General features: G+C 44.7%; 1 protein-coding gene across 1 annotated transcript in view; it reads right to left on the bottom strand.

Moving 5' to 3' along the window:
- Positions 1–231: 231 nt before the first annotated feature.
- Positions 232–13,305, bottom strand: part of LOC143280419 (uncharacterized) — a 59,226-nt gene continuing 46,152 nt past the window's right edge. The window contains exons 18-22 of the mRNA XM_076585055.1: positions 11,950–12,111; positions 9,092–9,265; positions 6,077–6,255; positions 4,739–4,916; positions 232–1,826 (exon numbers count right to left, since the gene is read on the bottom strand). Coding sequence (XP_076441170.1) covers positions 1,447–1,826; positions 4,739–4,916; positions 6,077–6,255; positions 9,092–9,265; positions 11,950–12,111 — 1,073 coding nt within the window. The 3' untranslated portion in view covers positions 232–1,446. The remainder of the gene's footprint in view (positions 1,827–4,738; positions 4,917–6,076; positions 6,256–9,091; positions 9,266–11,949; positions 12,112–13,305) is intronic.

Below are 13,305 nucleotides of genomic sequence, written 5' to 3'. Positions count from 1 at the left end.
GATGTATCAGGCTGTATAAACTGTTAAACATGTACTTGTGAAATGGCACTGATGGTTCGTCAAGAAAACAAAATGACTTGTGAACAAGCAAAAATGACCCTGTTCTCTCATATGAGATAACTCCGTCCTCTCAAAAAATCACATATTTCACCTAAAAATTAAACATTCCCCCCCCCCACTCCCTACCCCCATTCCAAAAATAATTATGATCACAAACGGAAGGTACAAAAACTAAAACTCTGCATATCAGCAAAAACAATTAAACCAACTGAACAATGACAAAGAGGTCCAAATGGAGTGGGAAGTTGATATGTATATGTTGATAAAAATTGACACAAAACATTTGCACAAACTACGGAATGTACACTTTACAGATCGTAATAGTTCAAAACCGCACAGAAGTGTATCAGCCTGGTATGTCTCAAACCATGTAAAATCATCACAAGCTTGTCTGTCCAAGAATTAGTGACTGCTCGTATCAGAGAAATTTCAGAAACATACTTCCACAGGTTGATGAACATGAGAAAGTTTGTGTCCAATTCATCACACGCTTTTCTCTCTCCCTCCTCCCTCCCCACCACGTCTCCCTCTATCCACGTTCACTTCACAGTTTCAGTTTCAGTAGCTCAAGGAGGCATCACTGCATTCGGACAAATCCATATACGCTACACCACATCTGCCAAGCAGATGCCTGACCAGCAACGTAACCCAACGCGCTTAGTCAGGCCTTGAGAGGGAAAAAAAAAAGAAAAAAAGCTGCACAGATTTAATTCTCCAATGCATTTCACAGCTTCAAAGTCATCAAAATCAAACAATTATGAAAATAACTTACGAGCATTTACAATCAGGATACTTTAAGAACACTCATACCATATCAGGAAACGAACACTTGGGAATCTTCACAACTTGTCCGTGAAACTTGGAAATCACGCACACTTTACCAAAATGTTTTAAAGCCATCCGCAGATGCCAGGATAACTTTTGAGCCTTCATGCTAAGTCAGGATAAGTCAGAAGCATTCACACATCACCAGGGAAACATTCACACATCACCAGAGAAACATTCACACATCACCAGAGAAACATTCACACATCACCAGGGAAACATTCACACATCACCAGAGAAACATTCACACATCACCAGAGAAACATTCACACAATGTCAATTATCTCAGAATCCCCTCCCATCCTTACCCTCCACTCCCCACCACCCCCACAAACGATCACCAGCCACTTTCACACAAGAATCAAACCCTCAGCATGCTACGGGCCTCAATCATAAAATGACGCACATGGTGCACTTGGTCACAATGCCAGGACAACTTATCAGCCTTCAAGCCATCTAAGGAAAAGTTAGAACCATTCACATAACAGCAGAACAACATTCATACAATACCAAGTAACTCACAATCTCCTCCCCTCTTACCCCACCCCGCCACGGCCCCCATCATAAAATGACACACACGGTGCACTTGGTCACGTGGGCCTGTTCCACCGGAGGCAGGGAAGGGGCCATCTCCGACTCGCTGATGCGCGACAGCAGGACGTCCATGGATGGCTCACTCCGATTGGTCAGGTCACGGTTCACCGAGCGGTCGCTCATGGAGCCAATGCTGACGCGATGACCGCCGGCAGACGCGCGCTCCGCAGAGCGACTGGAGACATCCTCCCCAGAGGGCTGGTGTCCTGGGCGTCGGTCAGCGTCCTCACTGAGGTAGACACAGGGGGTGAGGGTGGGGGTGGCGTGCACCGCCACGCGCTGCAGGATCTCCGTGTACTTGTCCTGAATGTCGGCGTGGATTCCCGTCCCCCCATGCCCTCCCACGCCTGAAATACCACTTCCGTGTGTTATATAGTAAAAAAATAATAATAATAAAAGAATATAAAATAAAAAGAGAGAATTTTTTAAAAGAAGTGAAACCAGCAAGTGAATGAACATATGGATGGACGGACAGACCAACAGACTAGCCCACAGAATATCTGATGAATGAATAAGCAGGATGATGGCCGGTCACATGGATAAAACATTTTTAAATAATTCGAAAAACAAACAAAAAAGAGTGAAGAAAGAAAAGAAACAGTTTGAGGCAACCACTCGCTGTGCAAGCCAATGAAAACCTTGTGTTCAGATCTGCAGTTCCTGCAACTCTCCTCTACAGATCAAAGGCACAACTCACCAACAATGCCTTCATAAACTTATCTTCCGCATCAAGTGGCAAGACTATGTGACAAACATAAGTCCTTGAGCAAGCCAATGCCACAAGCACAGAGGCTGATCAAACATCTTCAAGGGAGGGATATCTTATGCAGGGAGGTCACATGAATGCCCAAAGCCGTTTTCTGTGGTGAGCATTGCCGGGGCGAATGTGACAGGAAGCCCAAAAAGCACTATGAAGACCCGCTGAAACTCAAAGCAGCTGGCATTCAAAAAAGATAGAGCTAGGAAAACACTGCCAGAGACAAAGACAAATGGAGACCAACAACAAAGTGAGGCGCTGAGACCCTGAAGCTGCAAGGAGGATTGCTGTGGAGGAAAAGCACTGATGGAGGGAAGCATCAGCTGCCCAGAGACCTCCTGTCCCTGGCTTTCCTTGCCCTCTACGTGTGTGCCACGGTGTGTCACTCAACTGGAGAAGTCATTAAACTGACAAGCGAAACAACTGATAACGAATGCAAAAAGTCAAAAACATCAAAGTTTTCAGTCACTTGTGAAGAAACACTTTCGTGTGCATAAGGCTTCATCAAGCTACAGTCAAAAATTATTTGCTTAACTGTCAGGTTACTAAAGCATATGCACTTGACAGAACAATACTTGGAAGTCAGAAGAAATGACACAAGAACTGCTTTCAAGTGTCCTTCAAAGACCTAAAGCTTGCTATGCGCACGGCCCAAGCAGCATCCACTGCCAATTCAGCACCCACTCATTTGTGTCCCACATTTGGGCAAGCTTTCAGGGCCCAGATTGGCCTCATCGGTCACCTCCGGACCCACAGCCACCGATCTTCTGATTCTTGAAGCCATGGTCAACTTCGAATCCAAAGGACAAACATAACATATATATATACAAGTATATATACAACCCCACAGACAAATACACCTATGTCCAGGTGTATGCCTACCTTTCATGTTGATGTAGACATATATATACACAACCCCACAAACAAATACACCTATGTCCAGGTGTGTACCTACCTTTCATGTTGATGTAGACGAGCTATTACACAACCCAAGAGACAAATACACCTATGTCCAGGTGTGTGCCTACCTTTCATGTTGATGTAGACATATATATTACACAACCCAAGAGACAAATACACCTATGTCCAGATGTGTACCTACCTTTCATGTTGATGTAGACATATATATATACACAACCCCACAGACAAATACACCTGTGTCCAGGTGTGTACCTACCTTTCATGTTGATGTAGACATATATATATTCACAACCCCACAGACAAATACACCTATGTCCAGGCGTGTGCCTACCTTTCGTGTTGATGTAGACATATATATACACAACCCCACAGACAAATACACATATGTCCAGGTGTGTGCCTACCTTTCATATTGATGTAGACATATATATATACACAACCCCACAGACAAATACACCTATGTCCAGGTGTGTGCCTACCTTTCATGTTGATGTAGACATATATATTACACAACCCCACAGACAAATACACCTATGTCCAGGTGTGTGCCTACCTTTCATGTTGATGTAGACATATATTACACAACCCCACAGACAAATACACCTATGTCCAGGTGTGTGCCTACCTTTCATGTTGATGTAGACATATATATACACAACCCCACAGACAAATACACCTATGTCCAGGTGTGTGCCTACCTTTCATGTTGATGTAGACATATATATATATATACACAACCACAGACAAATACACCTATGTCCAGGTGTGTGCCTACCTTTCATGTTGATGTAGACATATATATTACACAACCCAAGAGACAAATACACCTATGTCCAGGTGTGTGCCTACCTTTCATGTTGATGTATACATATATATACACAACCCCACAGACAAATACACCTATGTCTAGGTGTGTGCCTACCTTTCATGTTGATGTAGACATATATATACACAACCCCACAGACAAATACACCTATGTCCAGGTATGTGCCGACCTTTCATGTTGATGTAGACATATATATTACACAACCCAAGAGACAAATACACCTATGTTCAGGTGTGTGCCGACCTTTCATGTTGATGTCGACATATATTACACAACCCAAGAGACAAATACACCTGTGTTCAGGTGTGTGCCTACCTTTCATGTTGATGTAGACATATATATTACACAACCCAAGAGACAAATACACCTATGTCCAGGTGTGTGCCTACCTTTCATGTTGATGTAGACATATATATACACAACCCCACAGACAAATACACCTATGTCTAGGTGTGTGCCTACCTTTCATGTTGATGTAGACATATATATTACACAACCCAAGAGACAAATACACCTATGTCCAGGTATGTGCCAACCTTTCATGTTGATGTAGACATATATATTACACAACCCAAGAGACAAATACACCTATGTCCAGGTGTGTGCCTACCTTTCATGTTGATGTAGACATATATATACACAACCCCACAGACAAATACACCTATGTCCAGGTGTGTGCCTACCTTTCATGTTGATGTAGACATATATTACACAACCCCACAGACAAATACACCTGTGTCCAGGTGTGTACCTACCTTTCATGCTGATGTAGACGAGCTGTGAGAGGAGCAGGGCCAGAGGGCCGGGAGGGGGCCAGGGGACCGGGTGCAGCATGACTGGCACGATGGGACGGCACAGCAGGTCTGCCAGACACAGCTCCCGTGTGCACAGCTGGGACACCACGTAGCGAGGCGTCAGGCACGCCACCACCACCTGGACACACACCCCCACGTCAATACAGTGCCCCCTGGTCATTTGTTGTCATTATCACACAGGACCTCCGATCATCATCTCAACAGAATGACTAGCATCCAGACCACCAAGGTCCAATGGACGAAGAGAAAAATCTGATAATGGTGGGACTGTTGTTTTGTGCTGTACTTGTAAAATATTTTTTATTTTCTTTATCTGCACTTTATGGTGATATATTACTGTTGTGCTGCATTTGTTTTTGGTTTTGTCCTTTGTTTTTTTAAACACAGTCATAAATATAAAAACCTACACATGTACATGAGTGAACATCAAAGTGGCAGCCTACCCTACACATGTACATGAGTCAACATCAAAGTGGCAGCCTACACATGTACATGAGTGAACATCAAAGTGGCAGCCTACACATGTACATGAGTGAACATCAAAGTGGCAGCCTACACATGTACATGAGTGAACATCAAAGTGGCAGCCTACACATGTACATAGTGAACGTCAAAGTGGCAGCCTACACATGTACATAGTGAACGTCAAAGTGGCAGCCTACACATGTACATAGTGAACATCAAAGTGGCAGCCTACACATGTACATAGTGAACATCAAAGTGGCAGCCTACACATGTACATAGTGAACGTCAAAGTGGCAGCCTACACATGTACACAGTGAACGTCAAAGTGGCAGCCTACACATGTACATAGTGAACGTCAAAGTGGCAGCCTACACATGCACATAGTGAACGTCAAAGTGGCAGCCTACACATGTACATAGTGAACGTCAAAGTGGCAGCCTACACATGTACATAGTGAACGTCAAAGTGGCAGCCTCCAAAAAGAGAAGAAGGAGCCCTGAAATTACCACTTGGCAATCAGCAGCAACGTAAACAACTTGAATCTTTCTTTCAACCAATGTAAACCAGTGAATTTAATTAATATCAGCCAGCCAAAAGGAAAAAAGGCAGTGAAGACAGTTAAAAAAAATTTTTTTTTAAATCCTAAAGAAAAAGAAAAAAAATGTTTGTTGCCTTAATTATTTTTCTGACCTTCATTCATGGGTTGCAATTCCCACATCACTCACATGTACACGAGTGGGCTTTTAAGTGTTTGACCATTTTTACCCCACCTTGTGGGAAGCCATACTCCATTTTCAGGGGTATCTTTCTGACCTTGCAGTTGCGCAGCCCCTCCTCGATCTTGGCGTTGAGGTGGTCCCCTCCCCCCATCTGGCCGACGTCCATCCAGCAGGCAAAGCCGTGACGCTCCAGGTGGTCCCTCACAGACCTCACCTGGTCCTGCGCCTCCCACTGGTAGCTCAGGAACACCTGGCTCACCGGCCGCTCACTCTCTGCAACACACGTGTGCCCTTCTGGTATCATCCTGTGTCCTTGATATCTGTGGGGCCTCATCTCTCTACAGGCTTCTTCCGCATGGAACTCACTCCCGTTTCCTGTCCGTCATGCGGTTTCTTGCCCTTCTTTCAAAACATCTTGAAAACTCATTTATTTCCAGACATTCAAATCAGTAAATAACTCCCTGTCTTCACTTTTATGTTTTAATCAAGTTGAATTTTTACTTCTATTACTTTCATCATTTTTAAAAGTACTCATGTTCATATGCCTTGAACGGCTGGGATGTGCTTGTGCGCACGTGTGTGTGTGTATCGACATCTTTTGTGGAGTGGGTGTGGGTTTGTGGGCTGAGGCTGGAGCAAGATGATTAATGCGTGCGGGTGTGTTCGTGTCGACGGGCGCAATAGCCGAGTGGTTAAAGCGTTGGACTGTCAATCTGAGGGTCCCGGGTTCGAATCACGGTGACGGCGCTTGGTGGGTAAAGGGTGGAGATTTTTACGATCTCCCAGGTCAACATATGTGCAGACCTGCTAGTGCCTGAACCCCCTTCGTGTGTATATGCAAGCAGAAGATCAAATACGCACGTTAAAGATCCTGTAATCCATGTCAGCGTTCGGTGGGTTATGGAAACAAGAACATACCCAGCATGCACACCCCCGAAAACGGAGTATGGCTGCCTACATGGCGGGGTAAAAACGGTCATACATGTAAAAGCCCACTCGTGTGCATACGAGTGAACGCAGAAGAAGAAGAAGTATCTGCGTGTTTTTAGTATGCATGCATCATTGTTTCTTTCATTGTAAATGCCAAGGGCTTTTGTATCATTAGACTGGGCATACCAAATGTCCTTTATTATTATTATTATTATTATTATTATTATTATTATCATCTCAGACCCTTGACATATATGTCTGGGAAGGAGATCAGTGGCAGAATGGTTAAGACGTTTATCTGCCAATACAGTGTTCGTGAGGGTCTGTGTTCCATTCCTGCCCTCACCCCTTCTCCCAAGATGACTGAAAAGTCAAAACTGAGCATCTGGTCATTGGATCAGATGATGATGATAATAATAATAATAATAATAATAATGGTATTTATATAGCGCTGAATCTTGTGCAGAGACAAATCAAAGCGCTTTCGCACCAGTAATTCACACGCATGCGTATCTCTAAAACTGTAGAAACTAAAGACAAGGAAGGGCAGGCAATGGAGGCTATTTTGGGAAGAGGTGGGTTTTAAGGCCAGACTTGAAAGAGCTGAGAGTGGAGACTTGACGAAGCGAAAGAGGAAGTTCATTCCAATAGCAAGGTCCAGAGACAGAGAAAGAACGGCAGCCAACAGCCGAGTGTTTGAATCTGGATATGCGTAAACAGAGTGGATCTGAAGCCGATCGTAGTGAGCGAGATGGAGTGTAGAGGTGAAGGCAGCCACAGAGATAGGAAGGGGCAGTTTTGTGAATACATTTATAACACAGAGTGCTGATCTTGTTCTTTATTTGGTGTGAGACAGGGAGCCAGTGGAGATGTTGCAAAAGAGGAGTGATGCGCTCAGATCTTTTCTTTCTGAGGACGAGTCAGGCAGCAGAGTTTTGTATGCGCTGAAGGGACTGAATGGATGAAGCAGGCAAACCAGACAATAGGAGAGTTACAGTAGTCAAGGCGTGAGAGAATGAGAGAAACGACAAGTCTAGATGTTGCGTCAGTGGACAGATATTTCCGAATGGCACTGATGCGCCGCAGTTGACAGTAGCAGGACTGACATGTCTGACTGATCAATTTTTGCATGGACAGTGTATTGTCAAGGACAACACCGAGGTTCCTGACTGACGTGAAAAGAGGGATGGATGTACTGCCAAGTTTGATTGTGTCAATTGTGATGGAAGACAGTTTTTGTTTAGTTCCTATGATCATTGCTTCAGTTTTGTCCGCGTTCAATTGTAACTTATTTCGAGTCATCCAGTTTTGAATGTCCAGGAAGCAGTTGGATGTTTCTTGCAAGAGCAACAATAACAATAAACCAAGATCCCATGTGCAACATGTATTTGGTGCACAGAAAAACCACCCATGACAAAAAATGCTGTCCTATGGTAAAATTCTGTATGACAATTCTACTCTGATAAGTACACAAATACATCATGCACCCACTCACGGCCTGACTAGACATTAGGTTATGCTGCTGGTCAGGCATCTGCCTATCAGATGTGGTGTAGCCCATATCGATCTGTCCAAACAGTGACGCCTCCTTGAGAAACTGTAACTGTGCCTGTAAGTGATAATTTCACATCCCTGACATGCATGTGCCATTTTGTTAAAATATGATAAATGTATCATACGTTCGGTCATTTCATGTCCCGGACATGTTGTTCGGTCATTCCGGACATATGCATACCTTTTACTCGTATTATCATGTCCCTAACATATCTTTGTCCTAATTTTGTATTGTTGTATTACTGTATTATCATTGTATTACTCTTTTTTTGTCACAACAGATTTCTCTGTGTGAAATTCGGGCTGCTCTCCCCAGGGAGAGCGCATCGCCACACTGAGAGCGCCACCCATTTTTTTGTATTTTTTCCTGCTTGCAGCTGTTGTTGTTATTTTTTGTTTTCCTATAAAAAAAAAAAAAAACCCAGCATTTGCATCCCTAACATGTGTTTAATGATATCTTTAAACATTGTTTGTGCCATTTTGTTGTTATTCCATAGCCCTAAATTATGGTCCCCACTACAACCTATCAACTGACATCTGGACGTCTCTATGACCTGTCACTGACATGTGGCCCTCTCTATGACCTGTCACTGACCTTTGACCCTTTCTCTGACCTGTCACTGACCTTTGGCCCTCTCTATGACCTGCACGATGTCCTCTCTCCCCAGCTGCTGAAGGTATGCAGACAGCAGGTCCACGGCCATGGTTGTGTTGCCGTTGGATACCACCCAGTCTGTCAGCAGGGCCAAGGCTGGATTGACGTCCTCAGTCAGCCGTTCAATGCGGGTTGACTTGTACCCTGCGTGACCAGGAAGGCAGCGGAAAAAGGATTAACAAAGCCATGTTGATTAATGGTCGTGCAAATGAAACATACTACAAAAACCATGGCAAGAGATTTAACGACAGCATTACTTCATGACAGTAAATGTGTTATGCACTTTGCAATGTACTTCACTTCAACGGTTTGTGTGAAGTGCCTTCGCTTCTCTCCCCTTACCCTCCTCCACCTCTCCTCACCTCCTTCACACGCACATACATAAAAACATGACAAAGTAACTCGCATTGTGGTGGTGGTGGTGTTTTTTTCAGGGGGTGCGGGGGGGGGGCGCGGAATGGGAGGGTTTTTTTTTTAATGCATCAAACTTAAACACCTACATGACAAGAGAAGCACAACCCTTTAATTCACGGAATTTGTGACACACCTTTTCTGCATTAAGTGTACAGCTATTACGTTCAACCGTATTTATCAGTGGACTTGTATGTGGATGACCATTTTTACCCCGCCAGTTTGGCAGCCATTCTGTTTTCAGAAGTTGTTCCATACATGACGGGCGCAATAGCCGAGTGGTTAAAGCGTTGGACTGTCAATCTGAGGGTCCCGGGTTCGAATCACGGTGACGGCGCCTGGTGGGTAAAGGGTGGAGATTTTTACGATCTCCCAGGTCAACATATGTACAGACCTGCTAGTGCCTGAACCCCCTTCGTGTGTATATGCAAGCAGAAGATCAAATACGCACGTTAAAGATCCTGTAATCCATGTCAGCGTTCGGTGGGTTATGGAAACAAGAACATACCCAGCATGCACACCCCCGAAAACAGAGTATGGCTGCCTACACGGCAGGGTAAAAACGGTCATACACGTAAAAGCCCACTCGTGTGCATACGAGTGAACGCAGAAGAAGAAGTTCCATACATGAATATCTGTAGCCCCCCAACACAAATCACAAGGGACAACTCCACAAATCACCTGACATAAAAAGCAGAACTGAGCAATTCACCCAGCACCAAAACCATAACTCACCAACCAATGTTATAGGAATGACTTTGGTAGGAGGAGCTTGTATTATACTCCATTAATACTCCATGTTTGGAGGCGTTTGATTGGCTAAGAGCGGACCGGGCAAGACGGGTCGTCTTTTCACTGTTAGCCGCGCGAAATTTGGCCAAGCAGAGGAAACCAATAGGCCTAGTCTGCATCAGTTTGACATGGTACAGTATATGACACCAAACAATAGATTATCAAACCAGAAAAGAAGGGCCAAACAAGAACTCTCCATGATGCAATATGCCTCTGAAACTCATCAGAAACCAACTCAAAGACTCACACAAAGCTCCCGAGTTCCCAAAACCTCTTCAAAGACAACTGTCCAAACGGCCTTTCAGTATCAAGCACCTTCTGTCTGGAATTCTCTTGCTCCGGATCTCCATCACTTAACAACACTCTCCTCTTTCAAATCGAAAGCCTGCTGATCCAGTGCCAGCTTCGCTGGACAGGACACATTGTCCGCATGACAGACAGCAGGATCCCGAAGATGCTTTTGTATGGCCAGCTGAAGGAAGGCCACATGAACTTGGAAGACCCTGCAAATGCTTCAAGGACACTTTGAAGACAAACCTCAAAGCCTGTGACATAGACATCGCTTCCTGGGAAACCGATGCCCTTGACCGCTCTCACTGGAGGATGCTGTGCTCTAGTGGCGTAAAGACCTTTGAAAACATGAGAACGTTGGCCATTAAGGAGAAGCGTGAGCGAAGGAAGCAGGGCTCAACTTCTGGAGACGTTTTCCCTTGCAACACCTGTGGGAAGTGCTGCGCATCCAGAATTGGCCTCTTCTCCCATATGAGGACACACACCGACAGATAAGCCTGCCTGCCTACTCATCCGTCGGACCGACGGGAGACTCCATCATCATCAGACTCCATCATCCTCTTTCAAAACAAATTTGAAAACCCACCTGTTCAAACAGGCCTTTGGGTGTGATGAAGCATAGCTGTTTGTCTGCAGTCTTCCCCATCCAACCCACCCCACTTTGTCCTCTACTGAAATCATCATGTTGTGTGTGTGGGGGTGGGGTGGGGGGTGGGGTTTACTGTGTGTGTGTGCGAGAGCACGTATCTGTGTGCACTGTGTGTGTGTAGGGCATATTTTGTCTTTTATGTGTGTGTGTGTGTGTGTGTGTGTGTGTGTGTGTGATTGTTCATATCTGCAATCTGTAGTACTGTCTTGGTGAATATAGACATAATACACATATAAGTGTTTTATATGCAGAGGTATGTTATTATGCCCTACTGTATATGTGTTGTTTCATTGTGAGGCACTCAGAGCACATTGTATGGGGAGTTTGCGCCATGTAAGTCTTCTATACATTACAATACAAAACATCTTTATTCATCAATTTGGAAATAAATTGTGCCTCCATAGGCTCGTCACTCACCCAACATATCCAAGTACAGTACACACACACACACACACACACACAAACACACACACACACACACACAACATGGCAAAGGTTGGACCAAAAAATCGAAAAGCTACATATCTAATGCAAAATACATACAAGCAAGCAATACACTACAGTGGCTTCGTTTCCACACACACCTCTAATCACCCTCCCCTCCGCACACAAACACACACACACACACTCTTACACAAATCTATCATTATAACTATGATCATTACATTATCATCATCATCATTACCTAACAGGTGTGCCAGAGCCACCCAGTCCTGGTTGGCGGCCCCCCCGTTGAGGAGCTTGGCCGCCCCCTTCATCCACGTCGGCAGATCCTCAATGTGCTTCTCTATGTTGCCGTACGTCTCGCTGCTCAGCTTGGCACTGGGCAGGACCGGGGACTTGAACCCTAACATCACCATAATGAACGATGATAATGATAATACATCTTGACAGCGCTCAATCATCTGCACGGACAAACCGAAATGGTTTCACACCAAGTCATTCACACACAAGCATAACTCTCATTCTGAGGGAAGGGGGACAAAACTGACAGATAAATGCAAACAGAAAGCTGTGACTCAAGAAAAATCCCCATCGGGAGAGATGTCACAGTAGCTCAGCCATGCTACACCAACTTGTGAACTTGTGTCACTTCTTCTGGCAATGGTTTCACTCTGTCATGATGCATCCCTTTTTTTCTTTTTCTTTTTTTTTTTTTTTTACTTCTCATCAATAATCATGACAACAACCTGTACAATGCCTTATGTGGGGGATCATTTTCAATGCAACAATAGTGAAATTCAAAGTGAAATCTTGTTGGAATTCTTAAAGAACGACAAACCTGCTACCAGTCTACTATTTCTCAGAGGCTACATTCACATCAAGCCCAGTCAGTTGGCAACAGCAGCTGACAGCACCTGGCCACAAATTGTGTGCACATCATTTTGTGCTTTTTTATGCCGTGGATGCCAACGGTAAGTGTTCACACTGGCTACCAGCCATGTCCAGCCAGCTTTTTGATTTGATTCACACAGACTGATGATGCAGACAGCTGGCCCAAGGGATGCAACTCTTCAATGACACCAGCACAGGGAATCCCAATAATACAAATTTCTTCCATCTGACAGTATGAGTAACTGGCTGTGTCTGACTGAAGTGTGTTGCTGTGTCCGTCTAACTGAAGTGTGCTGTTGTGTCAGACTGGTGTGTTGCTGTGTCTGACTGAAGTGTGTTGCTGTATCAGGCTGACTGAAGTGTGCTGTTGTGTCAGGCTGACAGCAACCAGCTGTGTCTGACTGAAGTGTGTTGCTGTGTCAGGCTGACAGCAACTGGCTGTGTCTGACTGAAGTGTGTTGCTGTGTCAGGCTGACAGCAACTGGCTGTGTCTAGTGTTAGGCTGACGGAAACTGGCTGTGTCTGACTGAAGTGTGTTGCTGTGTCAGGCTGACGGCAACTGGCTGTGTCTGACTGAAGTGTGTTGCTGTTGCAAATGGCTGGGCTTAGTGTGAATGTAGCCACACCATTCTTTCACAACATGATTACTGCCCCAGGAATATTCACAACCATTCAAATCAGTCTCTTTCCAAGATGGTGGCACAGC

The sequence above is a fragment of the Babylonia areolata genome, chromosome 3, assembly GCF_041734735.1.
Source record: "Babylonia areolata isolate BAREFJ2019XMU chromosome 3, ASM4173473v1, whole genome shotgun sequence".
In the NCBI taxonomy this organism is placed as follows: domain Eukaryota; kingdom Metazoa; phylum Mollusca; class Gastropoda; order Neogastropoda; family Buccinidae; genus Babylonia; species Babylonia areolata.
Note: the sequence above shows the minus strand (reverse complement) of the source record. Positions and strands in the feature narration are given on the sequence as shown.